Source organism: Electrophorus electricus, unplaced genomic scaffold (assembly GCF_041902795.1).
Source record: "Electrophorus electricus isolate QZ-2024a unplaced genomic scaffold, ASM4190279v1 Scaffold27, whole genome shotgun sequence".
In the NCBI taxonomy this organism is placed as follows: domain Eukaryota; kingdom Metazoa; phylum Chordata; class Actinopteri; order Gymnotiformes; family Gymnotidae; genus Electrophorus; species Electrophorus electricus.
Genome location: NW_027658550.1, coordinates 1,404,819 through 1,423,437, shown reverse-complemented (window position 1 = coordinate 1,423,437; position 18,619 = coordinate 1,404,819). Strand labels below are relative to the sequence as shown.

Here is an 18,619-nt window from a genome sequence, read left to right as displayed (position 1 = left end):
TTGGACAAAGTCACCAAGATATTTATGTCCTCTCTGACTAAAGCTTGTCAGTAATGCACTTATGAAGATGCATCAACCATAAAAAAATAAAGTGAAATCATAACTAGGAATTTTTTTTAACATACCATTTTTTTTTTATACTTGACTCAGTGTTTGCTAGTGTTCCTCACTTTATTATGTTTCATTAGCTCTCTGCCCAAATACAGTGTGAATGAAGGAATCACACCAGTATAAAGTACAGTATGTACATAATTGTTGGTAAACAACTGTGGGATTGCAATCAGTACAATTGTACATTATTTCTTATTTCATTATTTCTGAGTAAATGGAAATAATGAACTAAGTCTGTTTCTGGTTTTCACTTTATTTGTGCCTTTTATCCTTATTCCTCTGCATGCGTTTAAGCATCTCTGCTTTCTTGAGACACTGCTAAGACATAAGGTAATGCTCCAATGGTGATGGTAATGATGATGATGTTAAAATAATAATAATAATAATAATAATAATAATAATAATAATAATAATGCCTGATCAACAAAGCTATGAAGGTTGGGTGTAGAACAGTAAGGAGCCCGGCAGAAGAAGATCTGATAGAGCGATTGGGTTTGTAGTCAAGAAGATCAGATAGTTTAGGTGTTGGACGATGGAGAGCTTTGTATTTGAAAAGGAAGATTTGAAATGAATGTGGTACTTAACAGGAAGCCAGTGAAAATCCTGGAGGATGGGTGTAATGTGCTGGTGTACCTGGGATTGAATGAGAAGACAGGCAGCAGATTTCTGACCCATCTGAAGCTTGTGAAGGAGAGAAGGGCTAATGCCTGCAAGGACAGTGTTTCAGTAGTCTGAGAGGCTAGAGATGAAAGCATGAATGAGAGATTTATTAGCAGACGGATTTTGGATTTTAGTAATATTACAGGTGAAAGAAGTACATCTTAACAGTAGCATGAACATGGGTGCCAAGTTCAAGTTCAAGTTCGGTTTATTCGTCACATACATAGTCATACACAGTATAACACGCAGTGAAATGGTGGAGAGTGCTCTGTCCAAACTGAGGAAGAGAACCAGGGGTGCATAGAGAAAAAAAATATATATACAGATAAATATATATTTTCTATGTATGTACAAAATATATTAACAATGTATGTACAATATATGTATATTATGATTATATACACAATGTACAATGTACAAATGAAAGAATTGCACTGAGGATAACACCCAGGTTTCTAACCAGGGGAAGGGGACATAGCTATATCATCAGTGGTTAGAGTGAAAGAACCAGTTTTACTCAGGATTGATTTTGAGCCTATGATAAGCTCGGTCTTGTTGCTATTTAACATAAGAAAGTTGTGTTTCATCCAGAGTTTAATTTCTGAAAGATATGCTTCTAAGTGATTGAGTGGTAGATGTAACTGATTTGGTCCTGAGAAAGATCTGGGCTTAGCGATGGAAGTCCAGTTTGAAATGATGTTTGATATGTCTGAGAGAGAGTATGTAAACTGATAGAAATTCAACTGAGGTATAGGTGGTTCTTGTACAATGCTTGATTTTATAGTTTCAGAAAGGCCCAAATAAACTGCTTCTCACAAACTTCCACAGGGCATAATTATTAATTAACTCTAACTCTAAAACCAAGCATTTGACAAAAGCACCTAAAAAATTTTAACTACTCTGATTGCTAAATAAAACAGGCTTTTGGGGTTTGGCACTGGTCTATTCCTTTTTTCTCTTATTTAGGTTTTATTTTACCAATATCCTCTATTTACTGAAATCTTCTATCTGCTGCATGCTCTTAATAACTTATTAAATACTAGTTGCGGAGGAAGTCTATTGTGTTTGACAGCCATTTCAGAAACGCCCAGTGTAAAGTCAAGAAAGGCAGACGTGCGAAATTTGCATGACCCACATTTCATTTAGTTGACGAATTGGTCAAGTGTGGCTCATTCAGAATAAATGCGTTTTATTGCCCTCTAGTGGATAAGCAGAGAATAGCACCCTACAACAAAAACGTCAAGTAATTCCTAATGGAAACAACAGGCCAATAGAGCACAAAGGAGTAAACCCGAGTTACCTGGTTGCATATATAACTCTTGGTGTCAATACCAAAGTCAACTTTGCATCATGCTTCTACCTAGCTATATGGTTTTTTTTTCACGAAAGGCTCCAACACACGTTTCTTGATTTCCTACTACAGTGATCCCTGTATTTCTACAGTAGTCTAGATCATTGGTATATTGGACTCTAACCTACTGTACTGGGAATACTAGGACGTATTCTATGAGAAAATGACAAAGCACTTTTGTAAGTCGCTCTGGATAAGAGCGTCTGCTAAATGCCGTAAATGTAAATTTACTGGAAGAAAACATGTTTATTTTTATTAGGCGTCATTAACCGTCAAATGTCTACCATAGGTGGTGGCACGTATTTAATATATCCCTGAAGTGATTTTTCACAGCAATGTTTGGATTTGCTTAAGGTAGACTAATTGTAGGATTCTGTGTAACTTTGTTGCATGGACTATATAAAACAGGTCTACATTTATTGCATTACATTACATAACTAGCTCCGTTGTGAATGTAGTTTCATAGGTAGCATCTTCGTCAAAAATATAATCGATAGTTGTTTTTTTTTCCACCAAGGCTGTACGTTTCCGAATTTGATGTAAAACATACTTATAGAAAAGAAGAGAACTGGTAATTTAAGATAATTTCAAAAGCATCGAAAACAAAAGAAAAGCATCGGACGTAGTCTAAAGATCCTATCAGAAACTAATAAAAAAATAGCAGCTAAATAGACACTGACATGAGATGGAGTACTGTAGCTTTAACGAAAGCATCAGCGGACTATTTTGTTGTCTTGGCAGCCCAACCAAATCAACGAAACGGGGATCCTGGCTGTGTTTTATAGCCAAGATATAATTTTAAATATTACATTGTAAATGCTACTGTGTTACTTACAAACACTACAGCCAGCAAATGACTTTTGCCGCTGTGTAGTTAGCTCGCTAGCTAAGGCAAATACACTCAGCACTGATGGCGTGTTTGGCTTTACACCGTCTAACGTTAGCTAACCTATCTATCCTGGTTCATTAGGTTAACGCTAGCTAACTAGCTACTTACAGTTGCACTGGATCTGACTGTCTAGGTTTTATTATTGTAGCTACTCCGTAACAAAAAGTAATCTCAGAATTGTATAGGTAGACCTAATATACCTTCAAATACTTTATTACTTTGACGGTAATAGCATGGAACAGTCACACAAGAGAGTAGTTAGCGCTGGGAAGGCGAAAAACAAGCTACCCTGGGAGAGGTCTTGCCTCCCATGTTTAGTAAACAAGCAGCCTTGCAGTGCATCAAATGCAAAGGTATCTGATAATGTGAATGATTGCCTCATGAAGTTAATTTTACATGCACACACAGAATTACAAAAAAGGAAAAATAAGGTTAAAAATTAGAGAATGTACTATTTTGAATGCAGCTCCAAACTCAACAAGCTACTTTACCTTTTTTTTTCTTTATGTAGCTGTGAATCTTATTTATTTGTGTTAGGCTACAAGTTGTTTTCTATTCCATATTCCAATTTCCATCAATATATTGTAGTATTTGTGTGAAACCACCAAATTGATAAATCTTGGAATAGCCTACTGTCTTCTCCCATAGCTGTATTGGAAGGATTTAAAAATGAAAGAACCTGAAATACTAAATTGCAGTTGAATAAAATAACCTAACCTAAACTTTGTATTCTTTTAGACAGGATTAATGTACTGTCAGGTGTTTTATCTTCAAACTCAAGTCTTCACCATATCCAGATTCCCCCCTGATTTAACAGACTGGTCAGAGAGTAGGACCTAACAAATAGAAAGGATTCACTAGAGAGGGTCGGTTGTCAGAGAAAAGAGAGACAGTGTGCTGTTCTGGTTACAACCTCCCATGAAGCAGAAAGGGACCAGTGGGTTAAAAGGGTATGACATATCTTGTTCACCTGAAAGTAATTCATGACATGTGCTGACCCCAAAACTCTTTGGTAAACTGCACAACATGGGGCATTATAGTAGATATAACAGGGAAGATAAAAACACTTTCAAAATCGCAGACACAGATGTAATCAAACGCCTAATGTTCCAAGCATTAGTGCAAGATGTTTAAAATATATTTTACATACAGCTGAATTGGTAAAGCTAGGTATCTATCTTAGATTAATTTTCTTGCATGGTGTAGCTAACATTATAACATTGACTCACACTAAAATGATCTTTAAAATATCTACAAAGTGTTTGTAACACTACATGTTTCTTGGCAACATATCTACAACATTTAGTTTCCATTGTTAGAAAGGTTGTCTTGTTTGGCGTTAAGAGATAATTTATCATATTCCCAAAGCAGACATTGTGATAAAGGTCTCACTGTTCCCTGTGCCTGCATGTGAAGTTTGTCTTAATTAAGCTGTTGAAACCTTAGGGAACTGTTTCTTCCTTGCCACTGAAAATCACCTTGCGTGTTTACTTCAAGCTCAGCGAGGCAATGGCATCCTGTTGACTTATTTCTCCTTTGTAAGCACGCAAACAGTAAAAAGGTGGGGTTTTGTGCAAAACATATGTAACTGTTTTTAATAATCTGGGGTCAGTGTGTGCTTTTCTAGAGTTGTTTCACAAGCATTTTAGTGAAAAATATATTCAAACTGAATTCTATCCAATCTATCTCTCTAATGTCTCTAATAATAGGGCCGTGTGGTTTTGCTTATGGAAACCAGGCAGTTAGACAGTGTGTCGAATGTTTAATGAAGGGAGAAGATTATGAAGTCTTGGGTAATGTTATCACTGTGGAATTAGACACCCGTCTTGTTTTTATACCTCTTGGTGAAAAAAAATGACCCCTGAGAAGTTCTGATCAAAGGAATCTAGAAATTTTATAGACAAAATTTAAGATATAACCAAAGATGAAAGTTACAGCCTTACATTTCTTACATTACTGCCCTTCTGCAGACCTGAACTGTTTTGCCTAATGTGTAAGTTTTGAGTCACTTCATTTTTATAACATGACCCCCCCCATTATTTTTCATGTTGAACTGTTTCAGTACTATTTTCATTGTAATTTAGTTGCATAAAATTGCACAATGTCCTGTACATTTTTGTTAAGAAAGCATTGTGTACTGAGCTACAACAGAACAGATGTCCAATTAAAATAAAGGAATATCATGGTTAGCTACATGCTTACTTATAAATGTTCAATAATAAGGGACTGTTTTTTGTTGTTGCTGCTGCTTTAGTTTAGTGTGGAAGATCTCACTACCTCCTTGAGGCTGAATCAGTTAGTTAGCCAACAACTTTAAAAACGACTAATACGTTAAAGTTAAATACAAGCGGAAATATCGTACCTACTCGGTTAGAACGCATTGGCTTCTGATGAAACGTTAACACATTGAGTGAGCTGGCTAAAATAGCTAAGTAGCTAGCTAACAGTAATGTTTATTACCGCCGTAGCTAGGTTAGCTAGATAGAACCAAGTTAACGCGATTATACAGCAAGGAGACCATAAATAATTGTTAAGCTACCAGCACTTTAAGAAAACCATAAACATTCTAAGTATCTTGCTAAAAACGTTTACTTCTTAGTTCTTTGCTCAACCTAGCTATTGACCTTTACAAAGCTATCTATCTATCTATTTATCTATCTAATAATACTTAAGTCAAATGTTAAAAATCAGAAGGTCATTCACAGTAGCTGCTCATGGCCGAGATCAAATCACCTGTCTGAATCCTGATGATGCTAGCTAGGTAGCTAGCTAGACGGGTACCATTAGCTTGATGACATGCTAACGGCTCGCTATTGTGGTTAATGTTCGCAAGCTCGCTAGCTAACTACAGTTGCTGCTAAAAATAAACTTTGCCAGGATGTGCCGACTGTCTATGTAACGTTAGCAACAAACTAGTCCAGCGCGCTCTACTACAATCAAGCAGTGTGAAAATATTACGAAACTGATGTTAATTACCTGTATTCAACCTTTTGGATGTGCCAACGAGGTCTAATGTATCGCAGTAGCGGAGATCAACACGCTAGTGACAGAAGCCTTGAGCGTTTGTCAGGAAAAACAAACACAAAAGAGGTTCTGTCTGCGTAACTTCCGGGAGAAGGGTGCACTAAATAGCACTCCAGAAAAAAACAACAACCCAATCACATTACCATTTCAAAATGTGCATGTCACAAATGTCATTTTCCCTATATAGTATGTGTTTATAATTCAATTTGCTTTATACCACGCGCCTCTTTCTCTTTAATCTCTGTTCCACTACACAATAAGGTAGTGGTGTGATTAGTTGTGGTAGGCTGTAAGAGCTTCTTTGTGGATGTTGAGACAAGATTTGTTTTTGTTATTGATCTTTTTCATGTATATACAGTCTTTGGCATATGATAACTGCTGCTGGAAACTAGAAATGTAATATATTTCAATCGCCTAGCATATTTACATAACTGTTCTGTTAACTGAGTGGTACAATTTTTATCCTATACTGATCGCACATCAGACTGGAGCATATTTATGCTAGATTCCAGTTTGGCATGGCATGAATGAGAAAGCATGATTAGTCTATCCAACATGCTGTTTCATAAATTGTAGTGTGACGAAATGTGTGCATTTGTTAGTGAGGGCAGAAGTTAAACACACAGCCATGTTGCATGAGTTACACGTCATTGTCACTAATTACTTGGGAATGGGCCACCAAAAAATCCAGCTAGAAGCAGCCCTGTTATCAAAAGCGTATTGATGAAAGACTAGAAAATAGCTAACCCAAATACAACATGCACACTACAGTATAAATGGCAGTATATACATTTCACTGGGGATAAATATCAAGATGTAGACGTATACAATATGTAGAAGTAAATGAAACATTTTACAGTATACAATTCTATTTGCAAAATGAATTAAAATTTGTGACATGTAAGGTACAGTTTTGTAAACATGACAGTTCACTAGGCTGTGTGAATTGCTTCAGCAGTAATTACATTTCTAAGTTTTTCCTAATTCCTAATCACTATTTGCTCCTAAATGACTCCTTTCTTACTGATATTTTGATCTCATTGCTTATTTTGTTGTTGTGCTGTCTGGTGTTGACCATTTAAGGACAGTTACCTCCTTCAAGTCTTGATTCCTCTTGAGGATTCTTTGTTACACCCATAGTTTTACCTTGCCAATGTCACCTTTGGCTTGCTCAGTGGGGGGTCCAGACTCTGACATCAGTAAAGCTGTTTTGTTACAATGAATGTAGTAAAAGGTGCTACAGAAATAAATTTGAATTCAATTGAACTGGTTTTCATCAGGACTGCAGAGGATTGTGGTTCAGCAAAGATATGCCATTGGGAAAGAAACAGGTCAGATGCTGGTTAGTATTGGTTTTGAATGCTTTAAAGTGTTTTCCATTGGGGAGTTTCTGAAATAAGTGACATCCAGGTGAAGGGATTTGCAGAACTTTTGGAGTTTCTAGACTGATGAAGCTCAGCAAGGAATGAGAAAGAGAAAAGAGAGAAAGAGAAAGATGACTTTCTGAGCGCACTCAATGATATGCTGCAGCTGGTTTCTGGACTGTGCATTAGTGGAGCCTAAAATGTAATTAAGCTTTTGATTAAGACATACCTGCGCTTCTGTACTTTCTTTGTAATAGTAGAATCCTGCATCTGAAATGAATTTGCAGGATTCCACTGCATTGACCAGTTTCTTAATGACTAATGAGGAGGGTGCAAGAGGATGCTTCCTGAAGTACATTATAATTTCCACATCTTGGTGGTGTTGAGATCCAGGTTGTTTAAGACACAGACACACTAAATTAGGTATATCTGGGAAAGTTCACTATTGGCTCACTCTAGGCTTAATTCTAAAACTAAAATATATATTTATTTAACTTCACTTGGGATTCTCTGAACCTATGTAGACCCAGAACTAATGTATGCATCTGGTGTCTACAAAAAAGCTACAGTTCAGAATTACAAAATAACTCTATTTAATACCAAACATAGTTTGGAATCTGGAGGGTTCCATACACCCTGGAACATAACATTGTTTTAGTGTGGATGCAAAAGATGCAAAAGATTTGAAATTACCCACAAACCACGGACATACGAGTGAAATTTAGAAAACCTGCTGAGCTTTTTTTTAGAGTACAGACATCCATTGGGATTTTATACCATGTAAATGTCCTTAAACAGAGATATGGACGCAGAATAACGTTATTGTGAACAGCTACACATAAGAAGAGTTGTTGTATCGTTATAGGCCATTTGAATGAACATAATTTATGGTCCAATACGGTCAAGCATATTTGGTCACAATTCCCATATTTTCACGCGCGAGGTCGAATCTTCGCGGTTACGAGAACTCGCGTCACCATGGAAGCAGTTGTTTTTTGACATAGTGTTTTTTTGATTCCAGACGATGAACTGTGATGAACGATGGTCTGAGAAGAAAATTCCGAGCAAGTCTATGTGTTTACATATACCCAACTTTCAAGATCGTACTGGAATTCAAAAGAGGAAAGTGCTTTTTATTCTTGTTGGAGAACACAGTCTTTGTAAATATCCTAATTGTCAACAATACTGGACAGTGTTGCTTGAACTAGCGTTACTGCGATTGCGATTGCTAACCTAGGTTAACTAGCTTAGCTAGTTAGCTAACGGATTCTTTCCAAGTTGAGCTCCTGACAAACTGACTTGGTGATATAGCACCTATCCAACACGCTGCTGAAGTGCGCTAGCTAGCCAACTGGCTATATTGCTTTTCCAAATCAGTGATTGGATCAATGAGTCTGATCAATGATGATTTATGCGCTAATATCGCCGGAGTTACACGAACAACTCCTTGATCACGAGAACTACCAGAGCCGAACAAATGGGGTAGAAGAGCTGAAGAACATTATTTCAGAGCTGGACTTGAAAACCGTTTCCTCTGACAGTATTGTGGAATTCATCAATTTTTTACGTAGACTTCTGGATGATACAAACTTCAAAGTCTTGTATGGCACTTTACAGGTTATCAGCCTCCTGGTTCAAAACCTGGACTACGCCGTGGACAGACATTATAAACAGATTGTATGTGTGGCCCTCAAAACTTTGGGGGACGCACGGACTGTTCCCCGGAATGAGTACATGAATATTTTTCGTCACCTCATGAGGATTGTAGGTCCACAGAAAGTTTTGGAACTTGTAATAGGACAGCTAAGGCACAAAAATTCCAGAGTCAGAGAAGATGTCATCAACATCATCACAGCTGCTATGCTCACACACCCCAGAAAAGACTTCAATATCCCTAATCTGTGTTCTGTAGTGGCTCCTTATCTTGCAGACAATAAAAAGAGGGTCCGACATGCTGCTCTGGAGCTCTTTGCTGTTTTTGACTGCTGTCTTGACACAGGAAAAAAACAGCTACTCATGAAGGCCATTGACAGGTTGGACTTCACTGGAGATGTGGAGGGACTTATGGCTGCAGTACAGGCACGAAGAGCCAGACATATTCTCCCCCGATTGTCTGCAGATGGTATGGTGGAATACGCACTGGTCATCCCCAAGCCTGGTCAACGGCGAATACCTCAGTTTGGCTCTGGAGCTGACCTGAACTGGGTTATTAATGGAGGGAAAGTTAACAGTGCACAGAGCCACCACACAGAACCAGATTCGGATCGACTGAGTGGCTACGGCAGCTTTGGTTCTCTTACAGATGGCCTCCAGTCACACAAGAGAGTAGTTAGCGCTAGGAAGGCGAAAAACAAGCTACCCTGGGAGAGGTCTTTCCTCCCATGTTTAGTAAACAAGCAGCCTTGCAGTGCATCAAATGCAAAGTTATCTGATAAGGTGGGTGATTACCTCATGAAGTTAATTTTACATGCACACACAGAATTACAAAAAAGGAAAAATAAGGTTAAAAATGAGAGAATGTACTATTTTGAATGCAGCTCCAAACTCAACAAGCTACTTTACCTTTTTTTTCCTTTATGTAGCTGTGAATCTTATTTATTTGTGTTAGGCTACAAGTTGTTTTCTATTCCATATTCCAATTTCCATCAACATTACTTCTTACATTACTGCCCTTCTGCAGACCTGAACTGTTTTGCCTAATGTGTAAGTTTTGAGTCACTTCATTTTTATAACATGACCCCCATTATTTTTCATGTTGAACTGTTTCAGTACTATTTTCATTGTAATTTAGTTGCATAAAATTGCACAATGTCCTGTACATTTTTGTTAAGAAAGCATTGTGTACTGAGCTACAACAGAACAGATGTCTATTTAAAAAAAGGAATATCATGGTTTGCTACATGCTTACTTATAAATGTTCAATAATAAGGGACTGTTTTTTGTTGTTGCTGCTTTAGTTTAGTGTGGAAGATCTCACTACCTCCTTGAGGCTGAATCAGAAAAACTGTGGCACAAACTCTGGTAAGTAAATGTCTCTTTGTTTTCTCTTTGTGTCCTCTATTTTAGATTTGTCCTATTTTCTTACTAGGTTTTCAACATACAACCTATAAATACATGTTGATTTGTATTCCCATGTCTCTTGTGTCTTTTACTGTTTCTGCCTTTACTCATGCTTTCATTTTCACACCTTAAATTAGCATCTAATTATCTAGCTAATTAGTGTGTGTGTGTGTGTGTGCGTGCGTGTGCGTGCGTGTGTGTGTGTGTGTTAATTTATCTGGACATTTGTCCTTGAACATGCCACCCAGACTTGTAACATGTAGGTCAAGACATGAAATGAAAATGTTAACTCATTGTTAAGTTTTAAATGTGTATGAGTACATGGAATACATTGAAGTGGGTTTCTATCAGTATTCGGACTGCTGCTATTAATATGGGCGTTCTTCAGTACTTTTCAATATTCCTGTACTTTATGGAAAAAAAATTTGGCATCATGAAAAATATCCTAAAATCCACACCGAAGCATTAACACAATGTAGCAGTGTGTGGATTATGAAACATGGGAGTAGTATTTATTAGAAACACTAGAGGAAGTCTGAATTTGAGTGTATTTCATGCTCCAGTACTAATTTTAGCAGTGATATGTTTGTAGATGACTGAGTAGAGCACACTAGAGTGGGCACCATGACCACCCACATGCAGGGTGGGTTTACGGTGAAACACATTATTTGTTGGGCAGTTTTGTTTAGCCTAGGATGATAATGCTTCCTACCATTGATATAGAAGCTTAGTATAATACTGGCTATACATGTATATTGATTATAGTTGTCACTTTGTCATTATTTTAACCCGCCCCAACAAACAAACAAAACATTGTCATGTTGCTTTGCTGGCTTCTGATACCACATCTAGATGGCTGCAAACGCAATCATCTATATAACATGGCTTCTTTAATATGCTGGGTGAAACAAGGCCAGTGTTGAGCTCTGGTGTGCTGCAGCGGTCTGTGTGATGTAAGGAATTTGTGATTTTTACCAAGTCCTATTTTAGTTGGCATTGACATTATAAGACTGCAGGCAAGACTAGACTTGAATCTTTTATTGCAGTCTGTTGATAAAAGATCCCACCTGCACTGTTCAAATCCAAGAAGAGCCTACAGAGGTCTCCTGTAAACAATGTAACCATATGATTAAGTTTTCTTAAAATTATGTTAAAGTCTTTAGTTATAAAATCTAAATTGCTATTGCTCACTTTTTGTTTACCGCTTAGTTGTTTTTTGGTATGCATTTGTAGTCTGATGTGTGCCTATTAGTTACATATGCTGAGCTGATGCTTCAAATTGTCCTCAAGTTTCCTGTTTCTGTTTCATTCTCCAGATTCAGTAGAGCCTTTCCAGCCCGATGCTCCAGGATGGAAAAGAGAGACAGTGGGTAGACTTTGTCGAAGCGGTAGCCTTGGTGCGGACCCAGATATTTTAAAAGCAGCTAATCTCAGTGATTCTGACAGAGGTGACTTGTTGATGTTGATTTTACTTTATTTATATATACAAAATGTAGAAAATAGCACATTTGCATAATTTTTGCAATAGATTTGTTTTGTTGTAAAATATTGCTAAATAGAATAATTGGAATCAAGGCATCACTTGACCATAAACTTCACTCACTGAGTGTCAAATGAAAGGAGCTACTGAACATTATTTGCTGCCAAATGAATAGTCATGGAAGATTCTCTTGAGAATAGATGCTCTTTTCCATACAGGTTTGCCCAAAGCCAACCGCTTGCTGTCTGGTAACCCCAGTGTAGAGCGCACCTTTTCAGTTCCTTCCAATCCACCCCCCCCCGGGTCTTTTCTGCTGCCCTCCTACCCTCTGGCCACTCTTCCGGGAGTGCAGCTGACTCCCACCCTGCCTCGTAGATGCCATGCAAACTCCTCACTGTCCATGTCCAATACATGGCCCAACAAGCGAGATACGATCCCTCGTCACAGGGACCCCAGCTCATGGGGGGATAAAACAGGTGAGGGCATAGCTACATTGCTTAGAAAATGTGTCTTTGTTCAGTGGGAAACTGCCAAAGCATTTTTGGCTCTTCAGTATTTAGCAGTGTCAGAATTAAAAATGAATCATACTGAAATATCAAATTGTATTGAAATGTAAGATTTCAGGATTCAATTAAAAAAAAAAAAGAAACTGAATCATTGTTGGGTCACACATTTACATGAGCTCTACTTAATCTGGAATGGATGTCTTGCTTTCAGTTATTCTTTGTTATATCTTTGTGATATCTAATCACATTTTGAGTAAGAACTTGATAGTTGGTAACAAGGATGCCAATTACAGGATGAAAATGTAAACTGTTTACTGTGATTGTAATGCAGCTGCCTTCACTTTTGACTGGTGTGTTTCTCCATATGTGAAGTACACAGAGGTTGATGTGGCTTTGCCTTAAACTGACACTTTTTTACCACCATGACAGGAGTTTTTGGCTTCACTGGTGCTCCCTGCTACCCTGGAGTGACTCTGTCCCCAGAACAGGAGGAGTTGGTAAGAAAACCCCCCAGGGAGCCACTGATTGGGGTGTATGGCCATGCTGTTTCAGCTGGCCATATGGATTCGGAAGAAAGCACTGAGCCAGAAAAAGCAGCGGTGAGACAATGTTCATTTTGTTTTATTGAACAATCTGCTAATATTTATTGATTCCCTTTACTTTAATCTTTCCTAACTTCAGCAGTGGTTTTTGAATGTGCTGTTGATATGGAATGACTTTGTTGCCAGTTTGACAGTAAAATTTTGATAAAATAACGATTTGATAAGATTTTAATGCAAATTGACTCCTACGTTGCATAATTTCAGTCCGGTCCTCCAGGTTCTGATTGACAGTCTTGAATAGAGATGCTATGTGGTTATTCATGTATGTGTATTTGTTGGAGAGGGTAAAGCCGTTTAGGTTTGCAAGGGTTAAGATGCATCAACATCGTCTGGAGCAGCAAGAAGTTCCGCCTATACAGGGGGAGTGGCAGAACATGCAACGATTGAAGCAGAACTTTAGACACATGGCATTTGACGTGGGCTCAGACGACACGGCATCTCTGAAAGGTAACGGTTGACCTCAATGAATGCTCCTCCTCGTGCTTACTGAGACTCATGGAAGCTCTGTAGTCACCATAGCCTGTTAATCTCCTTCCCATCAGATTTGCAGCGCAACGGTAGTGTTCTAGCATCCACGAAGGCTGAACTCCTGGATGATTTGCCCTCGAGCCTCAACAGCACACACGCACCCAGAAGCCTGGTCAAAAGTTTCATTCATCCCAGCCCTCCCACGGCTCCTTCCAGACGCATGCTGCCACGACGCCAACAAGCCCCCAGTCTGAACAGAGCATGTCCACCCCTTTCAAACTGCTCTGGTGAGTGTCACCTGTTATTCTGCGCTTCATGCATGGTCACTGCTCTTGAGTAAATAGATTTGCTCTAAACGCTGTATCACACAATTGTGTTTTAAAGGCCCTGCACAGTTGTTTGTTTAAAAATGCAAAAAAACAAAAAAAAAACCAACCATATATATTCCAAAGAATGTTAAATATTCCAGTCACCTTCCTACTATCATTTTTTTAAACCATAAAACGACATTAAAAAGAGTGTTGTCCTTTTACCATTCTGCTGTTTGGGCGTGGACCTCAGAGGATTCATTGACAGCCTCTGTGTGAAAAGCTATTAGGGATTTTGGTCAACAGCAGAATCCTTGCTGTGTTTAAATAGACTAATCAATTAGAGGACACCACAGTTCGTATTTTAAGAATACATTTATAGCAATATCATCTGTGCATTTATTACATATTGATCATGTTTACATTAAAGCTATTAAGGAACGTTAGCTAACTAGCGTATATTCGGCTGGTTAATCAGGTCTAGCTAACAGGCTTTGACTACGCACGGAGAGAGCTAAACATGGGACAGGCAGAGACTGGTGGCAATTTCAAATAGTGTTGGTGTATCATAACGTTATAAAAAATACATTTGTTGACCCAAATTGCACAAAATTAGCAAACGTTTGCATGTACTAACGTTTTGTTATATTTTCCATTACTTGCTACGGTATTGAATAAAGTGTCGAATGAAAACAATGGCTGTTAATTAATATCAAAGACTTACTAACTTATCAATATTACCTCCAGTAAGTGTGGGGAAAGGTGTTGTGTTTCAGTTATAGTCGGCAGGCAAATCTAGAGCTGTATTGAGCTCAGTTTGCAAATTATTTCACAGTAAAATGCTTGCTACAAACTCTTGTATTGGGTGTCACTTAGACCCCAGAAAGAAATTTGAGCAACCTTGATTTGGTCTTGTTTTCTGGAATAAAATGTAGAGTAACCCTTTTCCCGTTTGTATACAAAAACTGAGCATTTGTATGTACATGTCATCTCTGTTCCTTGAAAAGAGCTATGTGCAGTGATTGAAGTGTAGTAGGGTCAGTTGATTTCACAGTTCATGTATATGCAATATTACATAGCTTATGATTCCCTATAGTCAATTAGTGTTATCTGTGACATCAAAGATAACACCACATAAAGTGTAAGTCCTAAATAGAAGTTAGGCGGTATAGAAAAAATAAAACAATTAGAGGTTGTTTTATGCACTCTACAATGCCCAATAACTACTGAACTGAAGCAGAAGTATGAAGATAATCACATACTTCCAGCTAATACAACATTTTGAGTAAGGAGAAAAAATACTGTGCAAGGCCATTAAATGTAGTTGGCCATCTTGAATAATGTTATGTTTTGCAGTCAAGTTGATTTGAAACAAAGTTGAACTGGTAGCCCTAAAATAAGTAGTCAGTTTGTTTGTGGTGCGGTATTCCTCTTTAGATGAACTCACACCAGGAACCCCCAGGAAGAATCCCCATGAGCAGCTGGCTTTGCGGCCGTTCTCTAAACCGGACCTTGCTGTCACTCAGAGCTTCAGACTGCTTAGCTCTGATGACTGGTAAATCTCATACCTGTAAAATTATGACGCATTTGGCTAGGGTCAAGTAAAACAGTTTAGTAATTTATGATTTTCTGCATATATGATACATATGCTTAGAAATTAGTAAAGTGATTTTATCACTATCACTTTTTTCCTTTTGTCCCCTCTTTCATAATCTTTTTTCAGTTATGATAACCTACTTTTACAGTTTGTGTTTGTCCAATATTTTCATACAGGGAGAAGAAGATTGATGGCCTGATACTCATGCGTAGTTTAGCACGGTATCACTCTGATGTGCTTAGTAGTAGGCTTCATGATGTCTGCCTTGTTCTTAATCAAGAGGTAAGTGACTATATCTGCTCACTATTGCGTCTGACTCCTTGTAACTTCCTGTGAATCTGTCTGATTCCTAAAATTAACCTATAATACCATTAAATTTTTTGTCATACACCATCAGCCTATGTTATTGAGACATTGCTGCCAAAAACTACACAGATCTTTCAGTAAAGTTAGTATAATGCTTGAAATTATTATAAAAATAATTTTCATCTAAGGGCATTTTAGATGCCATATTTAACTGTAATAATGAGTGATGAAGCCATTTCTTGGCATAACACAAGCTGGAATGTCTTCCTTCCCCCAGGTTCAGAACCTACGCTCTGGAGTGTCACGCGTGGCGGTGGTGACCTTGGGAGAGTTGTACTCTGGCCTGCAGAAAAGTATGGACCAGGAGGTGGAAGCTACAGCCAAGGTCCTCCTCCACAAAGCAGGAGAGTCCAATGCTTTTATTAGGCAGGATGTGGACACAGCCCTGGACTGCATGGTGCAGAACTGCACCCCCACCCGAAGCATGAACGCTCTTCTCGCTGGAGGACTCGGGTCAGTTAACTTGCAGTTAGCTTTCAGCTATAGCTTTCATCTAGCTGCAGCAGTCAAGAGGCCAACAAATGAGAGCGCTTTGGCTGCTGTTTGCTATTATTTTCACTTATCCTTTGGTGTTTCGAAATGTTTTTTGGCATTGGACAGTATTTTTGTTGATTTATCCTCTTAAAGATTTTTTTTAAAGCCATCAAATAGAATAGGATAATTTGATTATGCCTTTAGTTCATAGATAAGTGTATTAAGTTACTTTAAAGATGAAAGAGTTAAACATTGCACTGTATACATTGACTAGATTACTACATATTTGTTATTATGTCATACTTTTTTGAGTGCCTTTAAATATTTCCTTCTCTTTTCTCGTTTGTGTTCTCCTCAAAAGTCATTTGAATGCTGCAGTAAGAAAGTGCACTTCTCAGCATTTGGCTACTTTGATAGAAAAGATTGGCGCTGACCGCTTATTGTCTGGGACAAAAGGTGTGACTAATCGAATTCTACCTGCAGTCTCCAAATTGGCGCAAGACTCTTCCCAAGAAACCAGGTTGGTACCAGGATCAGATGGAAAACTATCAAAGCTTTTCACATGCCCAGATAGTAATCTTTTGGTTTATTCTTTTAGTCTCCCAACTATGACACTCTGAAGTCAGCAAATGCAGCTAAATTGTAGAGTAATAGAAGTTTTTTAGACACAGAGTGTCTTGGCAACTGGAATTGTGTCCTGGTAAAATAAATATACTAATAAATATTGGACTCTGCTTAATTGTAGTAAATGTAGTAGACTGGTACAATTTGTTGGTGTGCTGTGAGTCACCCTTAAGTTCCTCCCTCATGGTTCTCTCATGGGAACGGGGCTGTTATTTGTCTCAGGTACTTTGGTCGCCGCATGCTACTGTTCCTTTCGTCTCATCACGACTTTGATAAGATGGTGGAAAAGTACATCCCTACCAAAGACCTGCCCACCATCAGGGCCACTGTCCTCACTCTGAAATCCAAGGTGACAATTCAGCACATATATTTGTATATATGATTAGGATTTTTAATTCCATTCAGCCACTATGCTGTAAGCTTACTGACTAAACAAAGCTTATTCACTAAACTTATTCACAGTATTAGTGAAACCCACCTCAGAGCTGACAAGGTAGACAAATGTTTTAAACAAATACTAAAGTACAGAGCAGTGCAAGGCACCACACATTGTACACAGCAGTATGTATATACAGCAAATATATTAAGCCAAAATCATATATTAAAGATGTCAGTGTACAAAAAGATGAGGCAATACAGTTGTCTCCTAGTAAATAGTTTGTGATCTCCCATTATAATAGTTCAAATATTGTATTTACAGTAAGGTATAGATATTGCACAGTGCAGTCCCAGACCCAGTAGTTAGAAACAAAGTATGAAAGAACATTTGGTCTTCATTATCTGGAGAGTCATCACCCAGTGATGCTGATGTGGATTTAGGTCCCGGGTGAGAAGCCTCAGGATACCCCTTCAGCTCGAGGCAGGCGCTATATCCCTTGCGGTGGAATGAGGTATGCCTCCTCTATAAACCGTCAACCTCAGATTGTCAGCAGGTGAATTTTTAAACAATCAAAGCAAAAAACATGAGTTCCTATTGAAACTGCTTTAATCTTTCTACTTTTTGATGGTGATTATGTTGTTGTTGTTGTTGTTGTTGTTGTTGTTTTAAATTTATTGTAACCACATTCAATTTCTTTTTATTACAATAAACCAATCCTTACATTTTCTCTCTTGTTGTGTGTGTTCAGCAAAGATGCCAGCAAAGCACAGGTCCACAGCATTGCAGACAAGACCAAGTACATCAAACAGCTTAAATACACAGACAGGACAAGGTCCAGGTGTGGGATCCTCCCAACTGTACGTGGCGGGCCAAACCACATGACTCGCGGGAGATGAGCGTTTTGTGACACTTATTGCCAAGGTGCTATTTAAACAGACTGTGAGCACACAAGGGGTCACTGACTTATGGCATGAAGCTGAACTCAGAATCAGAACAGAATGACCTCAGCAGCACTCTAGGAAGCCAATCTGATATATTCAACACTTGCTGTCTGCAGAGATGCTGAGAAGTGCTTTGCCAATTCTGTTTGATGTGTTATGAGTTATGCTTAGAGTTATGATGCCCACAAGCTGCTGTCATTTGAGGTGCATTAGTGCTGGAGGACAGGTGGAGTTTAGCAAGTAAATATGGTTGTAGCCATATTATCAACAAGGATAATGGAGTTGAGCCTGTGCAGACTTTGCTAAGATGTTGTGTATACATTTGGCTGTCAGCTGGGCCATGCACTGAACTGACCAAGTATTTTTTCTTTAACTGGAATAAAAAAATGTAAATGTTTTCAAGAATAACACGCTT

At 38.3% G+C, this 18,619-nt stretch overlaps 1 protein-coding gene across 1 annotated transcript; it reads left to right on the top strand.

Annotated features, from left to right (window-relative positions):
- The first annotated feature begins 8,741 nt into the window (after positions 1–8,741).
- Positions 8,742–18,159, top strand: LOC145655513 (TOG array regulator of axonemal microtubules protein 1-like). The gene is made up of 16 exons (XM_081709044.1): positions 8,742–9,835; positions 10,357–10,401; positions 10,466–10,469; positions 11,776–11,907; positions 12,158–12,492; positions 12,704–12,716; positions 12,875–13,042; positions 13,324–13,494; positions 13,590–13,802; positions 15,261–15,378; positions 15,597–15,702; positions 16,004–16,239; positions 16,622–16,780; positions 17,107–17,233; positions 17,704–17,816; positions 18,012–18,159. Exons 1-16 carry the CDS (start codon positions 8,801–8,803, stop codon positions 18,157–18,159), a joined length of 3,123 nt encoding a protein of 1,040 aa, XP_081565170.1. The 5' UTR covers positions 8,742–8,800.
- The last annotated feature ends 460 nt before the right edge of the window (positions 18,160–18,619 follow it).

Bases quoted from the DNA above. Each gene is read 5' to 3' on its own strand.
- LOC145655513 (XM_081709044.1), top strand. From the start codon at position 8,801: ATGATGATTTATGCGCTAATATCGCCGGAGTTACACGAACAACTCCTT. The intron at 9,836-10,356 runs GTGGGTGATTAC...TTGCTGCTTTAG, and splicing joins ATGCAAAGTTATCTGATAAG to TTTAGTGTGGAAGATCTCAC. The intron at 13,043-13,323 runs CGGTGAGACAAT...ATGTGTATTTGT, and splicing joins CACTGAGCCAGAAAAAGCAG to TGGAGAGGGTAAAGCCGTTT.